Source organism: Tupaia chinensis, unplaced genomic scaffold (assembly GCF_000334495.1).
Source record: "Tupaia chinensis unplaced genomic scaffold, TupChi_1.0 Scaffold142717_1, whole genome shotgun sequence".
In the NCBI taxonomy this organism is placed as follows: domain Eukaryota; kingdom Metazoa; phylum Chordata; class Mammalia; order Scandentia; family Tupaiidae; genus Tupaia; species Tupaia belangeri.
Genome location: NW_006202563.1, coordinates 439,143 through 462,391, shown reverse-complemented (window position 1 = coordinate 462,391; position 23,249 = coordinate 439,143). Strand labels below are relative to the sequence as shown.

Below are 23,249 nucleotides of genomic sequence, written 5' to 3'. Positions count from 1 at the left end.
TCTTTCCCTCTCCTCTTGGGACTCTAGACACACAGGCACACATGCCCAGCATGTTTTTTCAAGCTATCCGGGTCCAGGACTTGAACTGCAATCAGGCATGGGGAGTCTAGCACCTTAACCACTATGCTACTTGCTGGCTCTCCACTTTCTGTGTCTGAATGGAATAGAAAATCTAACTTTACATAAATCCCACTTCCATGACATGTCAGATATCTTGTGTTTGGAAAAATAAAAGTATTGTCTAAATATCATTGATACGGGAGAAATGTATAAGCACGTGGCCTTACCATGTACTCACATACAATAGCAAGTGGTTCTGAATATATTTTCATACCAAAATCTATAATTATGGATCTATTTTCCCTCTTTAATAAGGAAGGGACAGGGCTGCTGGATAAAGATGTCAGATAATTTGTTTAATTGACATTTATCTGTGATCGTTGTTTTAACTGTCACACATAAAACTCTTTCAGCTTTAATACAGTCACACACTACATAATGACTTTTCAGTCTGCAGCAGACTATGCATACAATCGTGGTCCCACAGATTATAATGGGCTCTACCCATAGCCAAGGTGTAGAGTGGGCTACAGCACTGAAGTTTGTGTAAGTGCACTCTACGATGTTCATACCATGAGCAAGTCACTCAACAATGAATTTCTCAGCACACATCTCTGTTGTGTGACACATAAGTGTACTTAAAGTGAGTGGAAATAACTCTCTCTCAGGCCAGGAAACAACTCGCAGGCCCCTAATCTGTGGTTCACAAGATCCAATATCCCTGCCTCGTCCACACACAATAGCCTGCCTGAAGGCTTAGTAAAACATTCTGAAAGGCACCCACCTTGTCTTCCAGTCCTCTTCCGACTTGGACCTGTTTTTTCGAGCTGTTCTTTGTTTTTCCTCAAGTCGTTTTTTTTCTTCACTAGCTTGATCTGAAATAAGAAAATATGAGAAACATTTATTCTCATTGGAGAGAATGCCAGGCACTGTACTAAGCACAAAAACAGAGAGAAGCACCATCCATTTGTATAGCATAATTTCCATTTTACTAGAACACAAGCACCAAGATCAAACGTCAAGTTAAAATGTTAACACAGGGCCAGCAGGTGGCATGGTGGTTAAGGCACTGGATCCCACATAGCTCACTCTGCAGTTTGAGTCTTGGACCCAATGACTTGAAAAACACCCTGGGGTAGGCAGGTGGTGTGGTGGTGAAGGCACTGGACTCCCACATGGCCAACTGCAGTTTAAGCCCTGGACCTGGTGGCTTGCTTTCTCACTTTCTTTCTCTCTTCCCCTGTCTCTCACTGGTCAAATTGAAAAATAATAAAATTAAATAAAAAATTCTTTAAAACATTTTTAAAAATTTTAAAAAATACAAACAAATTGGGACAAGCAGGTGTAGTAGTGATTAAGGTGCTAAAGTTCCACATGGCCAATCATGGTTTGAGTCCTAGATCCAGTGGCTTGAAAATCATGCTGGGAACATGTCTATGCATGCCCAAAATCACAGAAGGCGAATGGAGGAGAAAGGATTGCAGTGTGGCCTTCTCTCCCAGGGGGATGATTCCTCACTTTCCCTCTCTAGCAAATGTACATGCCCTACCACAAAAAATCTAAAAGAAAATGTTAACATATACCCATGCTAGTAAGAAGCAGAGCTGGTATTTAAGATGCAGTCATTCCTCTGACAGTATATGCCCTTATTAACCTCTGCAATTACCAAAAAAAAAAAAAAAAAACCAAACAAACAAATCTGCCATTATAACAAAGGAAAAAAAAAGAGTAAAAGAAAAAAGAAAAAAAACTGTTGAAATGCTACAGTGTAAAACTGGGTGGAAAAATTAAATAAATGTGAATTTATTCTAATTCTTAGCAAGTTCTCAGAGGGCTCCTTTGGAGTCTATGTATAAGAAATTCAGCTTCCAAAAAAATTCAGCTTCCAAAACACTGTAGTTTTATTTCACTGGGGAGAATCAGAGCATTAGCTGGAGCAGGGTTTGTCAGCCCTGGTCCTATTCCACACAGGAGCAGATGCTTCTTCCTTGTAGGAGGCTGTCCTGAGCATCAGAGGATCTTTAGCAGCATCTCTGGCCTCTAATGCCATTAGGTGCCAGCCACACCTCCCCAGATGTGACAACCAGTCTCCACATACTGCCACCTGTCTGCGAAGGGGACTATTGCTGCCCTTTTGAGAACCACAGAGTTAGATGAAATTTAACATTGTAAGATAAAACATTTTACAGTTAACCAAAGGGAGACCACCCTCTCCCTTGAGGCTAACAGGGTGCTATATTGAATATAAGTTCTAAAATACATAGCGAAGTAATCAGAATACAGTTAAAAGTAGAAAAAGTTGTTAGTTTTCTCAAATCCCCTTCTGACATTTAAAATATGACTCTGGCCTTGTGGAGTGTATTAGATTGTCAGGGCAGAATACTGAAATAATGAGTATGTGTTAATAAGGTCTGCCTCAAATTTCCCAATTTAAGACAAAAGCTACTGAATGTAAAGTGGATTGTAATTCAAAAACCCCTAAGAAATGAAAAATGTTCATATTCCAGATTAATCATCAGGAATGAAACGAACCATCATCCCTGGAGAAATAGATCTTAACCATAGCATCACTAGATGTAAGTTACCTATTTCTCCATTCTCCATGGCTCTGATATCAGGCCGTAACCTGCAGTCTGTCTTAGGAATCACGCTTTCCATGTCCTTGTCAACTTCATTCAGAACCATTGCAAAGCTAGTGAAATTATACATCTGGAAAGAAGCAAAACAATCACACGAACATACACCAAAGCTCTGGAAGTGGAAGAGGTCTGATTTGATGAAGATCCCTTCCCTTTTGTGACAACGATGGTCACAGACCACATTTCTAAATGTTTTCACTGAAATCTGCACTTTCTGTGACTTTCGTCTCAGACAATTCTTAAAGCAGGCCTCAAGGAATAAATACCCTCTACCACATCAACTTTAAGTAGAACTGTAAGTCAACATTTTCTCTTTTTTCTTCATTAAAATCATTCCTTGCGAGATCTGGGAGGCTTGTACTGAATAGGCTGTAGCATCTTGTAGTTAGTGAGGACCAGTCTTACCCCTAAGTAACTATAAAAGAAGCCCCAATAAAGTCCCACCCAACACATCTTCCCAGCAGACCCCAGAGGGATAAAGTCACGGACACTCTGGGTCTCACGTGAGCAGGAAAGTGGCACACAGGAGCCAGCAGGGCATAACTGAGGGCATCTTGATGACTGCCTGCCTATGTCTCAGTAGCCTAGGCTGACCCTGCGTGTGCCAGGAAAGGGAGCCATCAAAGTTGAATGTCAACAGTGAGGCCACACGCAGCCATTCAGGCCTCACCTGGGCAGAATTTGGGGGTCGTGGGGCTATTCGCCACAGGAGGACACTACCAGGGATGACAAACACACTTTCAGAATCTGGCATCGGCATCTCATCAGACTCTTCAGAGGTCATCTAGGAAGACCAAGAGATGAACAAAATATAAGTAAAATGTTTTAAAATATTGATGGACTTAGAAATTGTACAATCACCACCGTCAGTTGCACACTGTTAGAATGTAACCTGGAGGAGGGCAAGGCTATCGTAATTTTCTAACTCTGACATCCTGACCCTTAACACAGTGTAGGGAGCCAATAAACACTTGCTGACTGGGTGCTTTGAGTTTCAGGAGCTTGGCATGTTGGGTTGTTAGTGTTATCTGTGTTCAAGTCACAGTCATCATCATCCTCACTCTCCTATAGTGCTTTATGTTTTAAAGCTACTGTATCTTTTTCAATCTATCTCTTTCTTTTTTTAAAAAAAAAATAGGGGGGGGGATGGCCACGCCACAACCCTCCTGCATTCTCCTCTTGGGATTTTGGGCACGCATGCACATGCACCCGACCTAAATTTAAGCTGCCTAGTCCAGGACTCAAACCGTGGTAGACTATCTGGAAGTTCAGTGACATAGCTGGTCCCATCAATCTTTGTCTTAAAGGCAAAATAACTCATCTGAGTATTTACTTAGGAATTTCTAAATGCTCAGCACTGGGATGCCAGAGAAATACAGAAATTGCCTGACTTTTGAGGCACAAATGTTGCAGAAAACTGGATGCCAAGAAACAAAAAACAGCACTCGGAGAGATTAGAACCACTGAGGAGTTAATACTCTGAATCTCCACCCCGCCCCCCATTGGACTCAGTCTTTTATGGGGGAGTTGGGGAAGGGAGGTCTCAGGATGTCAGGAATGGGGAAGGGACTCAGAATCTGCCCTAAAATAGAGGTGGGAGAGAAGCAGGAAGTCTAACCTATTCAAGGTTTCAGGTAACCCTCTAGCTCCAGAGAAGGGCAGTAAGTTTGCTGGAGGGCAGAAACTTCAGGCAGCTATTGCCCTGAGTTATTCATGAATTCAGGGTCTCTCCATATCACTTACATACTAGACAGGCACAGAGAGCACATAGAACATTCTGAGAATAACAAAAGGTAACATTCCTGGGGCAGTTAACTACATTTACCAATGACACAAAACCAGTAGGAATCCTGAATGCATTTGAAAAAAGAGAATTCGAAGCCATGCTAGGTTAAAACTAATGTCTCCTTTAGCTATGTCTCCCTGGGCAGAGCTATGCTAGTCTAACACATCTCAGGGGAGATGTTATTACCACAGTTTATACATGGAGAAGCCAAGGCTTTGGAAAGTTAATACCCCCAATGCCACATAGTTAAGAGATCTAGAACCACAGGCTGAGGCACTTTTGTGCTTCTACGGTTTTGAAAACAGCAAAGAGGTGACAATATCAATGATAAAAACTTCCCATGGCATTTGAACATGTGCAGGAACATGATGGAAGGCAGATGTACACAGGCATGAGAAAGCTACACAGGAGTGAATGTGTCGAATAGTCTCCAATGGGACTGGAGACTGCTTTTCTGTAACACTGACTGGGGTTTATGGGACACAAGGAAGAGGGAAAAGCAGGTGGGAACAGAGAATGTAGGAGGAAAGACAGAATTGCACACACAGGCTGGGGGGAAATAAAAAGAGAGGAAGAAGCCCAAACCACAGGAAAGTGATGCGCTCTGGTCACTGAACAAACTCTCCACTTCAGGCCTATGGTTAACTCAATTACAGAGTTGCTAATCTACCTGCTGCTTTTGAGGGATATTAGGGTTTCTTAAGTTTTTTACATGCAAAAGGAACACCTGAAGAGTTGTGATCCCTAGGGGGAAGCATGGCTTGGAAATCTGCGTTTTAATGCTCTGGGATGGTGCTCAGGTTGCCAGTCAGAAAGAACCAAGGAGTCATCACCATGGGCACTTACTATTCTGAGCTTTTCACATCGGTTCAGTCATTTGCTGAGTAGCTTCTAATGATCCCCATTTCCAATGGAAGGTGTTGCTGCAGAGAAGGGGGAAACCTTCCAGGCCTGCACTGCTCCTAGCTGGTGGGGATAGGATTCCAATCCAGTTTGTGCTTATAACTATTACATCAGTTACTATAAAGGAATCAATCCTCAAAAATTTCCTGTCTAAAAAGGTGCCATCTTTCTTTAGCTCCCAGCACTTCTGCCTGGAGGGCAGAGACAGGAAGGAGTCCTGAGAGCTTGCTTAGGGCCGCAGGATAAGAAGCTGCATGCCTTACTGGAAATTCCACAAAGAAGCAAGTTTAGTAAGCAAAGGCCCCCAGTCCAGTGGTGACTCCTCTCTCATAGTCTTTATTAGCTTCAGAGATTAAACGCTAAGCCACAAAACAACAAAACTCATGATAAGTATGATAATGCAAGAGAACTGTGGAGGGAATTTAAAATATTTCAATGGTTTCAACTTCTAATGCACATAAATAGGAGGAAAAGAAAATGTGTCTTGCTAAGATGAAATCCATCTTTCCAAAGCTATGGGAACTAAATTAAAGCCCCATGTATGGAACTGCTATACAGTTATGAAAGTGGTACACACCCTTATCCTGTACCAGACTAGGTCAAACATTTGCTATTAAGGCTCACTTAAAAAACCCAAGCATGTGCAGCTTTGGGGCCCTAGTAATGCAATGCTTTACAATGCTGGACTCACATAGGAAGGTCCCGGGTTCATTCTCAGGGGCCTCTCTATACATACCAGGCAGGTGCAGCTTGTGCCCAGAACCTAGCCTGGAGGTGGATCACGGAGTGAAGACCTGTTTCTCTCATGCATGGAACAAATAAGTAAATGGAAAAAAAGAAAAAAAAAAAAAAGATGCAGGGCCTGGCCCTGGTGGTGCAGGCACTAGAGCACCACTGCGTGATACCTGAGCCATATGGGAAGGCCCTGGGTTTAGATCCCAGGTTGGCCTAAATACCTGATCTTGGTTGCCTGGAAGACTGTGGAGAGGATGGCAGTGTGGCTACACCCTGTCAGGGGTCTCTATCTCTCTCCTTTGATCTTTCATTAAATAAGTAAACTTATATTACAAAATATAAATAAAAAATACAAGGAGAACAATAGCATGCATTAACAACAGGAGAAAAAAAAGGCAGGTCAAGCTTGCCCAATAACGGGTCATCTCTGAAAGGATTGGTGGAGTGCAGAGTCCAGTTATCCCTTTGATACCATCTTACAGAATGTTCACCTGTTTGCTGTTCTTCCTCTCTTCAGTATTTTTCTTATCATTTTTTTTGTAAGCATCGAAAGTGGCGGGGTCAACACTGTATAAACATTCAGTCCACTTCCCATAGAGGGCACAGAGCTTCTTTTTGCTGTGAAGAGAAATTGATGTTTATCCAACAAGTAGTGTTTTGCTGTAACAGAAGTTACTATAAAGATTTTTATGAATCAGATTCCAAAAAGAGGCAGGTATTTCTTTGTAGAAAAAAGGATTTTTCAACTTGATCATATGTTTCCTAGGTTATGACAGATTTTTAAAATAATTTTTAATTTAGTTTTATTATTATTATTATTTAAAGAATTATCTATTTTTTATTTATTCACTCATTTTATTTTAATTTGACCAGAGACAGACACAGAGAGAAAGAGAGGGACAGTGAGAAAGCAAGCTATCGGCTCTGGGACTTGAATCATGGTTGGCCATGTGGGAGTGTCCAGTGCCTTAATCACCATGCCACCCACTGGGCCTCATTATTATTATTATTATTATTTTTTATTTGACCAGAGTAAGAGAGAAGGAAAGTGAGAAAGCAAGCCGCCAGGTCTGGGACTCAAATCACAGTCAGCCAAGCAGGAGTTCAGCACCTTAACCACCATGCAACCAGCCAGCCCCAGGTTATGGCAGATTTTATTCTAATTTTTTTTTTAGTTATAAACATCTGTACTATTCAACACTAAAAGTAGAAACTTTTACCTTTTATCTTGAATGTAGCCTTCAACTTTGTGTAATTCCTTCCCGAAGAGGCCACATGGCTTAAAATTCAACACACATTTGTCCCCAGTTCTATGAAGAAAACATTAAGCTCAGATTACCACTCAATATCAGTGAAGCAGTAGAGTACAAGACTATGATAGCTTTTCTAGCATCAGCTACAGTTTACAGACTTTTCTTACACATGTCAGGCTCCGTATAGCAGTTATGGTTAATCCTTAACTAGTACTGGACCCACCATAAAGAAAAGGTATGTGAGGTTCGTAAAGAACAAGTAGCTTGCCTATGATCATGAAGTAGGATTCAAAACCAACTTTTTAATATGATTCTTATGTCCTCTTTCTCCCCCACCCCAGCTCCCACTGCTCCATGTACAAGGAAAAGCAAACTGAACAATTAAGCAAAATGAATTGAGATCAGAATTAAAATTCACAGGAACTAAGGAAGCTCAGAATCTTTAATGAACCTTATTAATTAAATGAATGGGTTTCTACCCACTCAAGAATTACACTACTCAATTTTTAAATTTTCATTAGGCTGTACTTGAACCAAAAAAAATAAATGAAAAAGTCCACTGGAACCATGAATGCAAACTGAAAGAATGGATAAGTACCCTAGAGTCTTACTTGTGATTTGTGATTTCCACGTTGCCATACTGCTCAATCCAGAGTTTGCCCACAATGATATTATGCACACAGCAGGTAGGGTTTGTCCACGTATAGGCTTCATTGTGTCTGAAAAAAAAAAAATCAAATCAAAAAAGTGAGTGAGAAGTGTTATTTGTTTAAAAAGTACATTTTGTGCAAATGTGAATACTCAGAAAACAATTCAGGATGCTTGAGATAGCTAAGCTCTAAGACTTTAAAAAGTCTCTTGTTGTTAATTCACAGTAAAATAGGCAGCATTTGCCTACTCTTATTTCTTCAGAGCAAATGAAAACTTAGGGAAAAAAATCTACACTTCTACCAAACTGTACGGAAACTATGTACATAATCATTTTAAACATTCAAAAGTCTGGTGAAACACATGAAAGATAAAAATTAAATTAGCAGTAGAAAATAAAAATGAAAGTCTATTTATCACTTTGCAGAGAAAGTACCTTTCAGCTTACCACAGGAAAAAAAAATTGTTATATATCTGAATAAACTCTACTTATACAAGTTTTGTTTTAGAAAAATGTTTGTTTTTATGGCTTTGCATTAGGTCATCGGAAAAGTCGACCTATTTTTCTGTTTTTCTACGTAAAAATGCTTTATGATTTTTCCAAAAACCCAATATAGTTATCCTTAGATACATGTTTTTAAATTCTATTTTAATTTACATATGAAAATCATTTTTGATAGTGTACAGTTTGCTGGATTTTAATATATACAAAAGATCTTTCAAAAATTCATGGAAAATGTGTATTATGAAAAATCTAGGGCCCAGTGTAATGTCTAAGGGCACTGGACTACCACATGGCTGACCATGGTTTGAGTCCTGGACCTAGTGGCTTGCTTTCCCGCTTTTTCTCTCTCTCTTTCACTCTTTTCCTCTCTGGTCAAATGAAAATAAATAGATAAATGAAGTCAAATAAAATAATTAGTTAAAAAAGAAAAAAGAAAAATCTACACATGAATTTCAAAAATTTTTGCACCAAAATAAACTTGTATGTTAATCCCATTTTTCAATGAAGCTTCTGAAATCCTCTCAGACAGTTAATACCAACACAATCAGAATATGGAAGAATTCTATCACTCCTCAAAAATTCACTTGTTTTTCTCCCATAAAGTCAAATTTTCCTCCATTCCTAATTTTTAAACAACTTGATCTGTTCTCCACTATATCTGTTTTACCTTTTCTAGGATATTGTACAAATATACATAAAATATTATAACTTTTTGAGATTGGTGTCTTCAATCTGTATAATATATCTGAAATTCATTTGTATTGTTCTATGTATCAACAATTCATTCTTTTTTTATTGCTGAGTAGTATTCCATTGTATCGATGTACCAGTTTGTTTTACTGCTCATCTATTAAAGAGTACCTGGGCTGTTTTCAGTTTTTGGTAATTACGAATAATGCTACTCTAAACATTTCATTCAGGTTTTTGTGTAAATGTAGGTTTTCATTTTTCTAGGGTGAACACCTAGAAATAGGATTGCTGGGTCATGTAGTGAATGTAATGGTTAATTCGATAAGAAACTGTCCCACTATTCTCTAGAGAGGCATCACCATTTTACATTCCTACCAACAATACATGAAGTTGCTAGATGCTCTACACACTTAATAATACAGGTTTTTAAATTGTTTCGATTTCAGGGCTGTCTCTGTGATGTAAAAATAATACAGTTCTTAAGAGAAGTCAGATCTTATATGACAATTGTGATTTAAATCCTGAGGTCAGTCAGCATGAATCATGCCAGGCACATGCATGAAGTCCAAGGCTAGATTACTGGAGGAAGGAGATGATTGTCCACGTGGGATCTAGTCGCCTTAACCACGACACCATGGGCTGGCCCTAAAACTTATTTTTATTTTAGTCATTCTAATACTTGTGTACTAAAACTGTGGTTTTAATGTTTTATTTTTGTAATAACTAATGCTGTTGAGCATCTTTTCATGTGCTTATTAGCCATCCATATACCTTCTTGGGCTGTTTGTTTCTCACTGCTGTTTATCGTCATTAAGTTTTGGGAGTTCTTTATATATTCAAGGTACAAGTTCTTTGCTGAATATATGATTTACAAATAATAAACTAGTCTATAGCTTGTCTTTTCATTTTCTGAACAGTGTCTTTCACTGAACACTTTTTTCTTTTTTTGGAGAGGTTTTCGCTATATGGCGCATGCGTTCGCCAGAAAGACAGAGAGAGACAGAGACAGAAAGTGAGAAATCACTCCCTAGGGGGGATGGCCATGCTGCAATCCCTTCTCCTCCAGTCTCCTCTCGGGATCTCGGGCATGCAAGCATATGTGTCTGGCGTAAATTTAAGCCACCGGATCCAGGACTTGAACCGCAGTTAACTACATGGAAGTCTAGCGACATAGCCATTACACCAACTGCTAGTCCCTCACTGAACACTTTTTTAATTTTGCTAAAATCTAAATGATTGATTTTGTTTTTTATGGGCTGCATTTTTTGTATCGTTATTTATGAGAGGTCTTTGCCTAATTCAAAATGGTAAGATTGTCTCCTGAGTTTTCTTCTAATATTGGGTTGTCTGAAAAGCCATGATGCATTTTTGCATAGAAAAACATGAAACAATACATCATGACTTTTCCAATGACCTAATAGCTTTGTAAGTTTACATTTTATATTAGTCAACAGTTTATTTTGAATTTATTTTTGTATAAAGTGTGAGGTGTAGGCTGAAGTTAATTTTCTAACATATGGATACCCCAACAGTGCTCCTAATATTTGTGGAGAGAACTACTCTTCTTAGTTGTATTGCCTTTGTACTTTATTAACAAATCAATTGGACCATATTTCTGTGGGTCAATTTCTGGATTCTCTTCTGTGTTCCTTCAGTGCAGGTGATATATCCTTTTGCAAATATAATACTGTCTTAATAGCTTTAGAGTTAAGTCTTAAAACGGAGTTTGGGAGTCTACCAATTCTGTTTTTCCTTTTCAAAGGTGTTTTGGCAGTTCTATTTTATTTGCTTTTCCATATAAATTTAAAATCAACTTCCTTATATCCATTAAAATAATCTTGGAGGCCCAGCCATAGTGGTGCAGTGGCAGTGTAATGCTCTGTAATGTTGGAAGCCATATGAAAAACTGGGGTTCAGTTCCTAGGTCAACCTGAACATGCTGAGTGCCATGTATGGCTGGCTGGGGAGGCGGCATCATGGTGTGAGACCCTGTTGAGGGTAATTCTCTCTCTCATGGAAAATAAACAAATAAATAAACTTAAAAATAATCATCCTAGGGGATGGCACGTGGTGTGTTCCTTAAGACGCTGGACTCCCACATGGCTGACCACAGTTCAAGTCCTGGACCTGACAGCTTCCTTTCTCACTTTCCCTTTCTCTCTCACTCACTTGGTCTCTCTCTGGTCAAATTAAAAATAAACAAATGAACAAATAAAGTTAAATAAATAATATTTATAAAAAAAAATCATCCTGGGCTGGCTCTGTGGTATAGTAGTTAAGTGCTATGCACTGGGAACTAATTCACCCAAAGCCAATCACAGTTCAAATCCTGGCCCCAGCAGCATGAAAAACACACCAGGCACGTGTGCCCCAAATCCTGACAGGATGCAGAAATTGAAAAAAGATGATGTGATTTCTACCCCCACGTCCCCCCACCCCCGTCTCTCTGGCAAACTCATATATCCTCTGACGATTAAAAAAAAAAAATAAGAATAACAAAAAAAAAATCATCATTGCATTCTCATTCAGACTGTTAATATAGATTGCCTATATATCAACTAGGGGAGACTGACATCTTAATGATCTTAAGGTTTCCAAATATCTTGAGACACATGTCTCTCCATTACTCAGATATTCCTTGATTACTTTCATTAGTATTTTGTAGTTAACATACAGATCCTGTATATATTTTATCATCTTCATTTGCCACTAAGCTTGTCCTGGTTACTGTATTTCTGCTACTATATTTTTAAGTATTAAAATGTCTAGAAATACTTCTAATATTTTGCTAGAATGTCCTTCTGCTCATTTAAGAGTGTTCACTTTTACCTCATGGGTCACAGTTAAAACAACCTTTTTAAAGTTTTGATACAAATTTTAATATCTGGGTCATCTTGGGGATAGAGTCTGTTGATTGCCTTTTCCACTGTTAGCTGTTGAGGTTTTTCTGTTTCTTGATATGTCAAATGATTCTGGATTGTATTCTGGATACCTGGGTAATACATGATTTGGTGTTCTCCTCAGAGCCTATGAAGAATATTGATTTTATTTTGTTTTGCTTTGTGTAGTAGGCAATGAACACAGTATCAGGCCACAAGTCCTGACTCTCCTTCTATGGACTTTGAGTCCAGTGTCAGTTTAATTTTCAGAACCTTTATAGTGTTTTGAGAGCAACCCCTTAAAAGCCATCCAGGGACCTGGGTCTTGGGCCACATAGGGTCTAATGGTATTATTTTGGATCATTTCAATGCATTAGTGTAGGGATAAGTTTAGAAATTTGCACATAGCTTTATGGGATCCCATTCTTAAACTCGCTACTCTTTTAGGTAGGAGGGCGCCCTTTCCTCTGTGCTCTGGCTAGCAAGCTGTTTGAGCCTCTCTGTTCTGTCTTGTACTTCCCACAAATAAGTCTTCCTCTGGGGTAAAGGCATGAGAAAAATGAAAAACAAGTAACGGGGATTCTCTTCATGTTCTTTGGATTAAAGAGGCCCTCTCTTGGGTTCCTGTGGCCAAGGTGAAAGACGTTTTTAGTTTTCGGGGCTGCTGGGGCTGCCGCTGTCCTCACCACTACAGCAGTGTAGCAGCAGGTCCTAGAGTGTGTTTGGGAGCAAGGCTGGGAAATAAAAACAAAACAGGACTTCGCCTACTCTCTACAGCTTACAAAGGCATCCTTGCAGGTCCTCTAGCCAGAAGGGGAAGGTTTCTCCTGGAGCTTTTCCTATCTGCCTCGATTGAGTGCTCAGTTAGGTGATTTACTGCCCTGACATAAGTCAGAAAATACGGGGAAAAAAATTTAAAACCAGGAAGCCAAATGCCACTATTCTTCAAAGTCTGATTTCTCTCCCTAGTCTACCTAGTATTATTTACTTTCCAGAGTCCTCAGCTTGTTGCTACACGTCTTCTGTCCAGCATTTCCAGGTGGAATCAGTGGGAGAGATCACTTAGAGGGTGCTTTCTCTAGCTTAACTAAAACTGCCTTTGATTTGAAAGCTAATAATGCAAAAAAAGAACGCTCCTAATATGTAACATGTGCTGCACAATTGACACTTTGATATTTCTCTTTCTTTCTTTTAATTTTTTCTTTTTTTGGAGAGGTTTTTGCTATAGGGCACGTATGCTCGCCAGAAAGACAGAGAGAGACAGAGAGAAAGAAAGCGAGAAATCATCCCCAGGGGGATGGCCACGCCGCAATCCCTTCTCCTCCATTCTTCTCTTGGGCTCTTGGGCATGCACGCACATGAGCCCGGTGTGAGTTTTAAGTCACCAGGTGCGGGAGGCGAACCGCAGTCAACTACATGGGAGTCCAGCGACATAGCCATTACGCTAACTGCTGGTCACTTTCTTTTCTTTCTTTTGGAGAGGTTTTTGCTATAGGGTGCGCGCGCTCACCAGAAAGAGAGAGAGACAGAAAGCGAGATATCACTTCCCAGGGAGGATGGCATGCCACAATCCCTTCTCCTCCATTCTCCTCTCTGGATCTTGCGCACACGCACATTCGCCTGGCATAAGTTTAAGCCACTGGGTCCGGGACTCAAACTGCGGTCGACTACATGGGAGTCCAGCGACATAGCCATTGTGCTGACTGCTGGTCCCACACTTTGATATTTCTCAAGGTGAGTTTATTTAGAAAGATCTTTAAATAAAACACCAGCGGCATGATATAGCAAAAACTTTTTTAATAAGAACTATCATGAAGGTATTAATTCCATTTATCTTAAAAGAGATCCAAACACCATGGTCAAACATCAAGTTAAACTTTTTATGCATACCCAGATTGACTAACAATGACTATTGCCATGTTTCTCAAATTATTATTTATTATTTATTCTTATTTTTTAATTTGCCAGAGGGCACATGAGACAGAGAGAAAAGGAGGAGAAAGCACCGTCCAATTGGGTGTGGTCACATCACAATCCTTATTCCTCCATTTTTCCATGCTGCTGGGATTTGGGGCTTGCATGCACATTCACACCATACATATTTTTCAAGTCTCTAGGTCCAGACCCAAACTAGGCAAACAACCTTGTGGGGTCCAACTTCCTTATACACAAGACCATGGGACAAGCCCTCAAATTCTTTGATATAGAAGTAGGTCATTTACTCTTTATAAACGCTGTTCAATTATTTTTCTTCCCTTTTGCAAACCATAAGGTCAGGTCTATGGGTAAGTATATATAACTAACAGTAGGTATGCATGGGGACAGCCAGTGGCATGGTGGTTAGGGCAGTTTATCTCACATGGCCAATTGCATGGTTCAGTTCCCAGACCTAGTGGCTTGAAAACACATCAGGCATGTGCATGTGGTGCCCAAAATCCCAACAGAATGGAGGAGAAGGGATTATGGTGTGGTCATTAACCCTGGAAGTGCTTGCGCGCTCTTTCTCTCTCTCTCATGGCAGGCTAACATGCCTTCCAACAAATTTTTATAAAATAAACAAATGTACATGAAAATGTTTAATGGTTGATTATAACTTACTCAAGGAGCTCCAAGGTGATGGTTCCTTTGGGTTCTGCTTCTACACTCTTCCCCCAGAACTTCAGTTTAGGATAGATTGAACCATGAAAGATGAAATCGTTGTTCAAGCCTTCTGCATGAAATGCACTGATTGGCGGGTGATGGCTCACCTGTTCGGAGATGAGTCTGAATCCAAGGTCATCTCTTAAGATTGAAACAAAGGGAACATTATAAATAACTTGAGGGTTGAATGAATATAAAACAAATACTGTCATTTCAGTCAAAAAGCAAGGTAGAAGTTAAAGAAAAGGGTTCAACAAAGTAAACAATTCTTTATCATCATCCTGATGAAAGTACAACACATAAGAACCTACAATACAAATGCAACCCTACTAAATCAATTATTATTATAATGCTAAGTATTTGAAGTGTCAAAGTAAAGAATACACAAAACAAAGAATACAATGAATCTAGGTGCTTTGCGTAAAATAGTATTTAGCTATGTAAATTTAAAACTTATTCCTCCTATAAAAATACTTATTCCTGGGACCAGCAGTTAGCGTAATGGCTATGTCGCTGGACTCCCATGAAGTCGACTGCGGTTCGTGTCCCGGACCCAGTGGCTTAAACTCACGCCGGGTGTGTTTGCATGCTTGCCCAAGATTCCAAGAGGAGAATGGAGGAGAAGGGATTGCAGCGTGGCCATCCCCTCTGAGAGGTGATTTCTCGCTATGTATCTCTCTGTCTCTTGTCTTTCTGGCGAGCACACGTGCCCTATAGCAAAAACCTCTCCAAAAAAAGAAAAAAAAAATACTTATTCCTTCTATATTAAGATAGAGAAATCAAGTGTGAGAGGTTCATGGAAAATGTGTACTATGTAAAATCTACGTATGGATGTCAGAATTGCTGCACCAAAATAAACTCATACTTTCCATTTTTCCACAAACTTGTTGAAGCACCTACATATGTCCACTTTCAAATAGGGAAATAGGGACGAAATAAGATCAAAACTTGTGCAGATGGGGCCAGAAGGGGGTGTAGTGGTTAAGGCGCTGGACTCCCACATGATCAACTGCGGTTCAAATCCTGGACCTAAAGGCTTAAAACTCATGCAGGTATGTGTGTGTGCTCACATGCCCAAAATCCCAAGAGGAGAATGGAGACAGGACTTGTGGTGTGACCATCCCTTCTGAGGAGTGATTCCTAGCTTTCTGTCTCTCTCTGTCTCTCTGGCGAGTGTGCACACGCTACAGTAAAAAAAATATATAAATAAGACAGAAAAATGAAGTCATTGTCTTTATGGCAACAGTATCTATTTATATTAATATATTTCATATGGCTATTTTAAAAACCCCAATCATGTCTTCTGATCTACATAAGAAGCAAAAGAGAATAATTAATCCCACGTGATTAGAATACTGGCATCCTTGCAATTATTTTTTTATAATGGTACATCTTATGTATGTCTCAATGTTCTTAACACAATTGTTCTAAGATAGTGAGTATCATAAAAACAAACACCAAAATTGTTAACATAGATAGTTATTGGTGATACTCAAAATAAGTATTTTTCCTCTTCATTTGAAAAATGATCTAAGTCATGCATATTCAAGCATCCATCTGGAATGGAATGAAAGACCTCACCGAACTAATTCATAAGTCTCTCCCAGGAGTGGGTTGAAAGGCTTTCCAGTCCGTTCCCACTGAGAGGCAACAGCAGATACAGCAAACGCAGCTACGCACTGTGGGACAGAGCATTAGAACAAGTTAAAAATAGCCTCGCTTGCTCCTCATTCTTTCATGAACTAAAATTTTGCTGAAGACAGTAACTTAGAAAATTATTTCGAGGATGTTAATTACTTTGGATTTTCAATATGGCTCTAACAACTTCAAGTGAAAACTTGGATATTCAGAATGAAAATTATTTTCCTTTCCAACTATGGTTTTTATAACATGCTGAGAGTGCTACAAATTCTCTCAAGGACTTTTTAAAAACTCTCTAAGCCAAAAGTACTTTTAATTCATTAATTTTTTTTTTAAACAACACTTTCAGGGTTGGGGAAAAGAGATATAAAATTACACAATTTAATTGGTGTTCAGTCCAGTGAGGTTAAAAAAACTGATTTATATAAATGAAAGAACAGAAAGATTCATCTTACAATGTTATTGCTTTCTCTGAAGAACAGTGTGGAGTATATAGTATGAAATGTATGAGGTGTACAGTGTAGAGTATGAAGAGTAGAGTGTGTACTATGCACTGCCCATGGCTAGTCTATCCATATACATCAATCACATAAACATCTTCAAAGGCAAATGCAAAAGTTCAATTCCTTGCTAATTTTTGTTTTAGCATATAGCAGTGTATTCACACATAATATACGTGTTTGTGTGTATACACATATATATACACACACACATTTGTGTATGTATGTGACATATATTCACCCTTGGAAACACTCTGAGGAAATCTGAATGGAGGAAGCCTGAACATTTCCCCTGAACCAAGTGGAACTTTCTAAAATGGAGGTTTAGAAGCAGATCACTAACAGCTAGGTTTGGTAATGCACCACCTTCTGCTTCTTCGCTGGTCTTTTCACTATGGTAGCACCCTGACTAGAGGAGAGGCAGGAGGAATTAAATGCAGAGGACACTCTAAATCCAAATATGCTGATTAAACTCTGATACCACTTTCCAACCTCTCACTGGACTTAACACTAATGGCGGTGTGTATATGTGCGGGGGTGGAGGGGGGACTTGAGAAGAGGAGATGACAGAGAAGTGCTAACGTTGAAACCTCCTCCAGTGGTTGCTTTGTGCGTACCTGCATCCTCTCCACTGGATCAGAGAAGGAGCTGGCCTTGTGGATGAGGTAAGTATGCTCCATATACTCAGTTAGTCGCTGTAGGAAGCTCAACGGCTCATTAAATATCACTGGCATTGTGATCTTAGAGAGTTCCTATTTAACAGAAAAAATTAGAACCGTTATGCTCAATATACAAGTAGACTTATCTGCTATTATCTTCACATAATATGCTCCTGGAAAGGAAATAACAGAGAATAGCAACCCATGAAATTTAATTTCTATTAGTTCAATTTTACAAATTACTCCAGAGCACCTAAGAACATAAGGTACCATGTTGAAGAAAACACAGACTACACAAATATCTTCCTTGGTTTCCAGGAGCTACAGCCTACTGGACAGCACAAGTTGATATCTCTAAATCTGCCTTCAACCAGGAGTAAGAAATGGGAGCTTAAGGTGATAGGGACCCAAAACGCAAAAATGCTCATAGCACTGTTAAAATAACTTATTGGGATGCCACGAGACTGAGACAGCTCCAAGCATCTCAGGTTGTCTCAGGTTCCTACAGAGAAGAACCAAAACCCGGCTCAATATAAACTTAAGTTTACCAATCAGAAACCACCAAACTAATCTCTACCTAGGGAGTTTCCACTTGCACCAATCAAATATGTTTTCTTTGTCTTATATCTCAAAGAACACCTTATACAAGCTTCCCCCTCCAGCCCTGTAGTAGATCACTAAACCACTTGAGGTCTGGAGCTACCCTAGTCACAAATCACTGTCTGCTTAAATAAATTTGTCACAATTTCAATGGGCATAAGTTTATCTTTTAACAGTGGGCTAAAGATCAACTGCACATATCATTTTGAGGGTAGTTTTCTGAAAGAAATTTCAGGCTGCGTGTAGGTGACAACACTGAATTATTCTCAGCAAACCATTCTATTAATAGTATAAACTCTAAACTAGGGTACTAGATGGCTACTGTGTATTTCAAATTCTGTCAGTCTGCCAGTATAATCCCATCACAGTAGATTCTCAAAAATAACTTAATGATTGGGCAAAGGGTCTCAGACCTGAGCTGCAGCCTTTCAACTTTGTTTACATGTAGCCAGCAAGCAACATCATCAAGAGGGCCTTTAAAAAAATTAATTCAATAACAAAGGTATCTTGGTATTCTCTAGAATATTCTGATGATCTTCCCAAACTTCTACCCACCATTATTTATCTTTCCCTTGGAATCAGGTCTTTCATGAAGCATCTGGACAGTCATAGAGTCAGTCGCTCAGTCTTTTAGTTTGATTCAGCATTAATGCCACCTGACCTAGCTCTGATCTGTCCCCCATAAATGTCCACATTCTTGCCAATCTGCACAATTTAAACTACTATAACCTTCATGAAACCCTCAATGGGAATGCATTAAAAGAAAATAAGCTCATTCATTACCATAAAATATTACAGAACATGCACAAACATGTTGAATGGAAAGAAGTAGTGGATTTATCCCTGCCTCACTAGGGAGACACAAGAGAACACAAATCTATAAAGAGAAAGAAAAGAAGGCTTAACTGTATACCAGCTAAGAGCTCACTAAATGGAAAATTCACTGTTGGAGACAAGTCAAGAAAACTGTGTCTACAAGGCTTAATTGCATTGTCTCAGGTTCTATTTCTTCCACCTAAAAATATCTTTATTGGTTATCTTCATTTTTTAAACTACTAGATAAATACATAACTTTCTTAGGATAGAATTAAATAATATAAAAGTGGAAACATGAAAATATCTTCTTTTTCCTAATCCTCTCCGTAGAGGCAAGGCACCAGCTTGGAACACAAGCTTATATATGTACACATCTGTGTGTGTGTGTGCGTGTGTGTGTGTGTGTGTGTGTAGTGCAGGAGTTGAGGTGATGGCATGGTGTTTGTGTTTTTTATGCATGGCGGCAGCATACACTGACACATTACACTTTTACTGTGTTTTAGGAGTCTTACATACTTATTAGGTCATACACTGAGTCTACACAATTTTCTGGTAATCACTAGATAGCACTACATAGTGTAATGCTAAACCAGATTAAATTTCAATCACTGGCTTCCTCATTTACTAGCTGTGTGACTTTAGTTAAGTTCAACCCTGTGCCTGTTTCATCATCAATAACATGGTACTAATATGACAACATCCCCACAAATCACTGTGGTAAGAGTAATATTTGAGGGGCCAGCAGGTGCCATAGTGGTGGTTAAAGTGCTAGACCCTTAAGTGGCTGACTGGTGTTCAAGTCCCGGACCTGGCAACTTGAAACTCATGCTGGGCACATATGCATGCATACTCAAAATCCTGAGAGGCAAGTAGAGAATGGATTGCAGTGTGGCCATTCCCCCCAGGGAGTGAATTCTTGCTTTCTATCTCTCTGTTTCTTTGGCAAGCCTATAGCAAAAATCTCTCTCTCAAAACAAACAAACAAAAAAAATAGAGGGACTATTTACAAATATTAGACCAGTTCTGGGCACATTAGTAAATGCTATATGTGTTAAAATTTAAAAACAAAGTCCATATGTAGATACATTATGGATTATTTAATCATGTAGCTTTAAGTACCTAGGCAAATAATAGCTTCAAAGTAGTATGAGGGATTTCAAAAAGATATTGGAAAATGGAATTAAGGTATGAGTTTTATTTTAGTCCAAAATATTTTTGAAATCCATGCATAGTTTTTTCATAATGCCCATTTTCCATTAACTTTTTAAAGATTCCCCCCTCATAGATTTCTCTAAGTGGAGTTTCTGGGTCAATGACATGCCCATTTAAAATTTTTACAGGACCAGCAGATGGCATGGGGATTAAGGCACTGTATTCCACATGGCTGACTCTACAGTTCAAGTCCCAGACCTGGCAGCTTGAAAGTCAGCTGAGCACATATGCATTCATGTCCAAAATACCGAGAGGAGACTGGAGAGGGGACTGTAGTGTGGACATCCCTGCTAGGGGGTGATTTCTCACTTTCCCTCTCTCTCTCTGCTGCAAGCACACACACCCTATAACAAAAACAAACAAAATTTTGTTTCTAAATCTGAAACTACCAAGTTCTGTCTACCAAATATCTTCTAAAACTACCAAATTATTATCGATGATGCCTGACAGGTCTTTTAACATCAAAGGTTTTTTTTTTTTTTGGAGAGATTTTCGCTATAGGGCACGTGTGCTCGCCAGACAGACAGAGCGAGACATAAAGACAGAAAGCGAGAAATCCCCCCCGGGGGGATGGTCACGCCGCAATCCCTTTTCCTCCATTCTCCTCTCGGGATCTTGGGCACGCACGCACATGCACTCGGCGTGAGTTTTAAGCCACCAGGTCCAGGACGCGAACCATGGTCGACTACATGGGAGTCCAGCGACATAGCCATTATGCTAACTGCTGGTTCCCTTAACATCAAAGACTTAAAAAGACATGTACTTCTTTCAATTTGCTCACTGAATATTTAATTCAATACCTACTGTGGGTCAGGCACTATGTTAAAAGCCTTAGCACAGTTTTTTGTTTTGTTTTGTTTGAGAAGTTTTTGCTATAGGGTGCATGTGCTCGCTGGGAAGACAGAGAGAGAGAGAGAAAGCAAGAAATCAGCCCCCCAGGGGGGATGGCCACACCGCAATCCCTTCTCCTCCATTCTCCTCTTGGGATCTTGGGCACGCATGCACAAGCGCCCAGCAAGAATTTAAGCCAGCATTTCCGGGACTCGAACCACAGTCAACTACATGGGAGTCCAGTGACATAGCCATTACGCTAACTTCTGGTCCCAGCTCAGTCACTCTTGACTTGGAATGCTCTGCTCTCTTCTGTTTGCTCCTCTATATTCTACCTATCAATAGGTTTCAAAATCCAGTTTAAGTCTTTCCTCCTAAAATATTTTAGCACTTAGTATTTTTTACTTCTAACTCCTGGAGTACCAGAATCTACTGCTCACAACTTAACATTGATCATATGATTTTAATGATCTTTTTTCTTCTTTTTGTTTTATATTTTCCTCTTCTCTAATTCTTTTCCTTTTTATTTATTTATTTTTTTTTTTTTAATCTTTACTCATTGCCTGCTCAGCCCCTACGCACTGTCTAGACAGGTCCAAGTGAACAGGATCTAAACATCTGAATACAATTAGGGTCTGAATATTCCTCTATTCTCACTGATTCTGTTGCACAAAGAGTGAAAATGGAACAGAAGAGAGATTGCAGATCACTCCCTTCTGCACACCTCTGAACACTCAGATAGAACTTCAAGAATTAGGAAGAAATGTACCATCCATCAGATGATTAGAAATCACCACACAGTCACAAGAAATATGGGAAAACAAGAAAATACCTCTCCTCTAAGGGAAAATAATAACTCCTCTTCATCCTCAGACAGTACAATGAAACTCTTAGAAATGTCAGAAAGAGAATTTAGAATTTTTCACAGTGACAAAGCTCACAGAGATCAAAGAGATGAGAAACAATGAACTGCCAAAGAGGCAGGAGAAAGGAGCTGATGAGTTCCAGGAGGTGAGGAAATTCTTGCAAGATCTAAAAGAGGAAATTCACACTATAAAAAACGAATCAAATGGACCTGTTAGAGATGAAGGCTATAATACAGGAAGTCAAAATCTCCCTTGAAAGCATTAAAAGCAGACTAGATCATACTGAAAATCAAATCTCAGATGTAGAACATAGAATCACTGGCTTAGAAAAATCCAACACGAAGACTGAGAAACTTGCCCCCCAAAATGAGAATAATATATGATAAATACTAGATACCATCAAGCGTCCAAACATTTGGATAATTGGTATCCCAGAAGGAGAAGAGACTAATAAAGCCATTGACAATATATTCCATGAAATCTTGGAAGAAAACTTTCCAAACCTAGAGAGTCATTAAAGCCATTGACAATATATTCCATGAAATCTTGGAAGAAAACTTTCCAAACCTAGAGAGTCATTAAAGCCATTGACAATATATTCCATGAAATCTTGGAAGAAAACTTTCCAAACCTAGAGAGTCATTAAAGCCATTGACAATATATTCCATGAAATCTTGGAAGAAAACTTTCCAAACCTAGAGAGTCATTAAAGCCATTGACAATATATTCCATGAAATCTTGGAAGAAAACTTTCCAAACCTAGAGAGTCATTAAAGCCATTGACAATATATTCCATGAAATCTTGGAAGAAAACTTTCCAAACCTAGAGAGTCATTAAAGCCATTGACAATATATTCCATGAAATCTTGGAAGAAAACTTTCCAAACCTAGAGAGTCATTAAAGCCATTGACAATATATTCCATGAAATCTTGGAAGAAAACTTTCCAAACCTAGAGAGTCATTCAAAGATCAGTCCCAAGAAATACAAAGGACCCCTAATAGAATCAACCCGAGAAGATCTTCTCCAAGACACATTATAGTCAGATTGACTAAAACAACAGAAAAACACTAGATACTAAGATTGGAAAGAGAGAAATGTCAAGTTACCTACAAAGGGTATCTCATCAATCTAACAGCAGACTTCTCATTGGAAACAATGTGAGTGAGGAAAGAATGGGAAAATATATTCAAAGTGCTATGTGAAAAACAATTTCAACTGGGACCAGCAGTTAGCGTAATGGCTATGTCGCTGGACTTGCATGTAGTCGATCACAGTTTGAGTCCCGGACCCAGTGGCTTAAACTCACGCCGGGCGTGTGTGTGTGAGTGCCCAAGATCCCGAGAGGAAAATGGAGGAGAAGGGATTGCGGCATGGCCATCCCTTT

At 39.3% G+C, this 23,249-nt stretch overlaps 1 protein-coding gene across 4 annotated transcripts in view; it reads right to left on the bottom strand.

Moving 5' to 3' along the window:
• OSBPL1A (oxysterol binding protein like 1A) overlaps window positions 1-23,249 on the bottom strand; it is a 274,120-nt gene that overhangs the window by 4,915 nt on the left and 245,956 nt on the right. For all 4 annotated transcript variants that reach the window (XM_006163672.3, XM_006163674.3, XM_006163673.3 and 1 more), the window contains 9 exons: window positions 17,497-17,631; window positions 16,320-16,417; window positions 14,697-14,879; window positions 7,988-8,095; window positions 7,344-7,433; window positions 6,615-6,741; window positions 3,370-3,483; window positions 2,646-2,769; window positions 845-935 (listed from right to left, as the gene is read on the bottom strand). In XM_006163672.3, coding sequence (XP_006163734.1) covers window positions 845-935; window positions 2,646-2,769; window positions 3,370-3,483; window positions 6,615-6,741; window positions 7,344-7,433; window positions 7,988-8,095; window positions 14,697-14,879; window positions 16,320-16,417; window positions 17,497-17,631 — 1,070 coding nt within the window. The remainder of the gene's footprint in view (window positions 1-844; window positions 936-2,645; window positions 2,770-3,369; window positions 3,484-6,614; window positions 6,742-7,343; window positions 7,434-7,987; window positions 8,096-14,696; window positions 14,880-16,319; window positions 16,418-17,496; window positions 17,632-23,249) is intronic.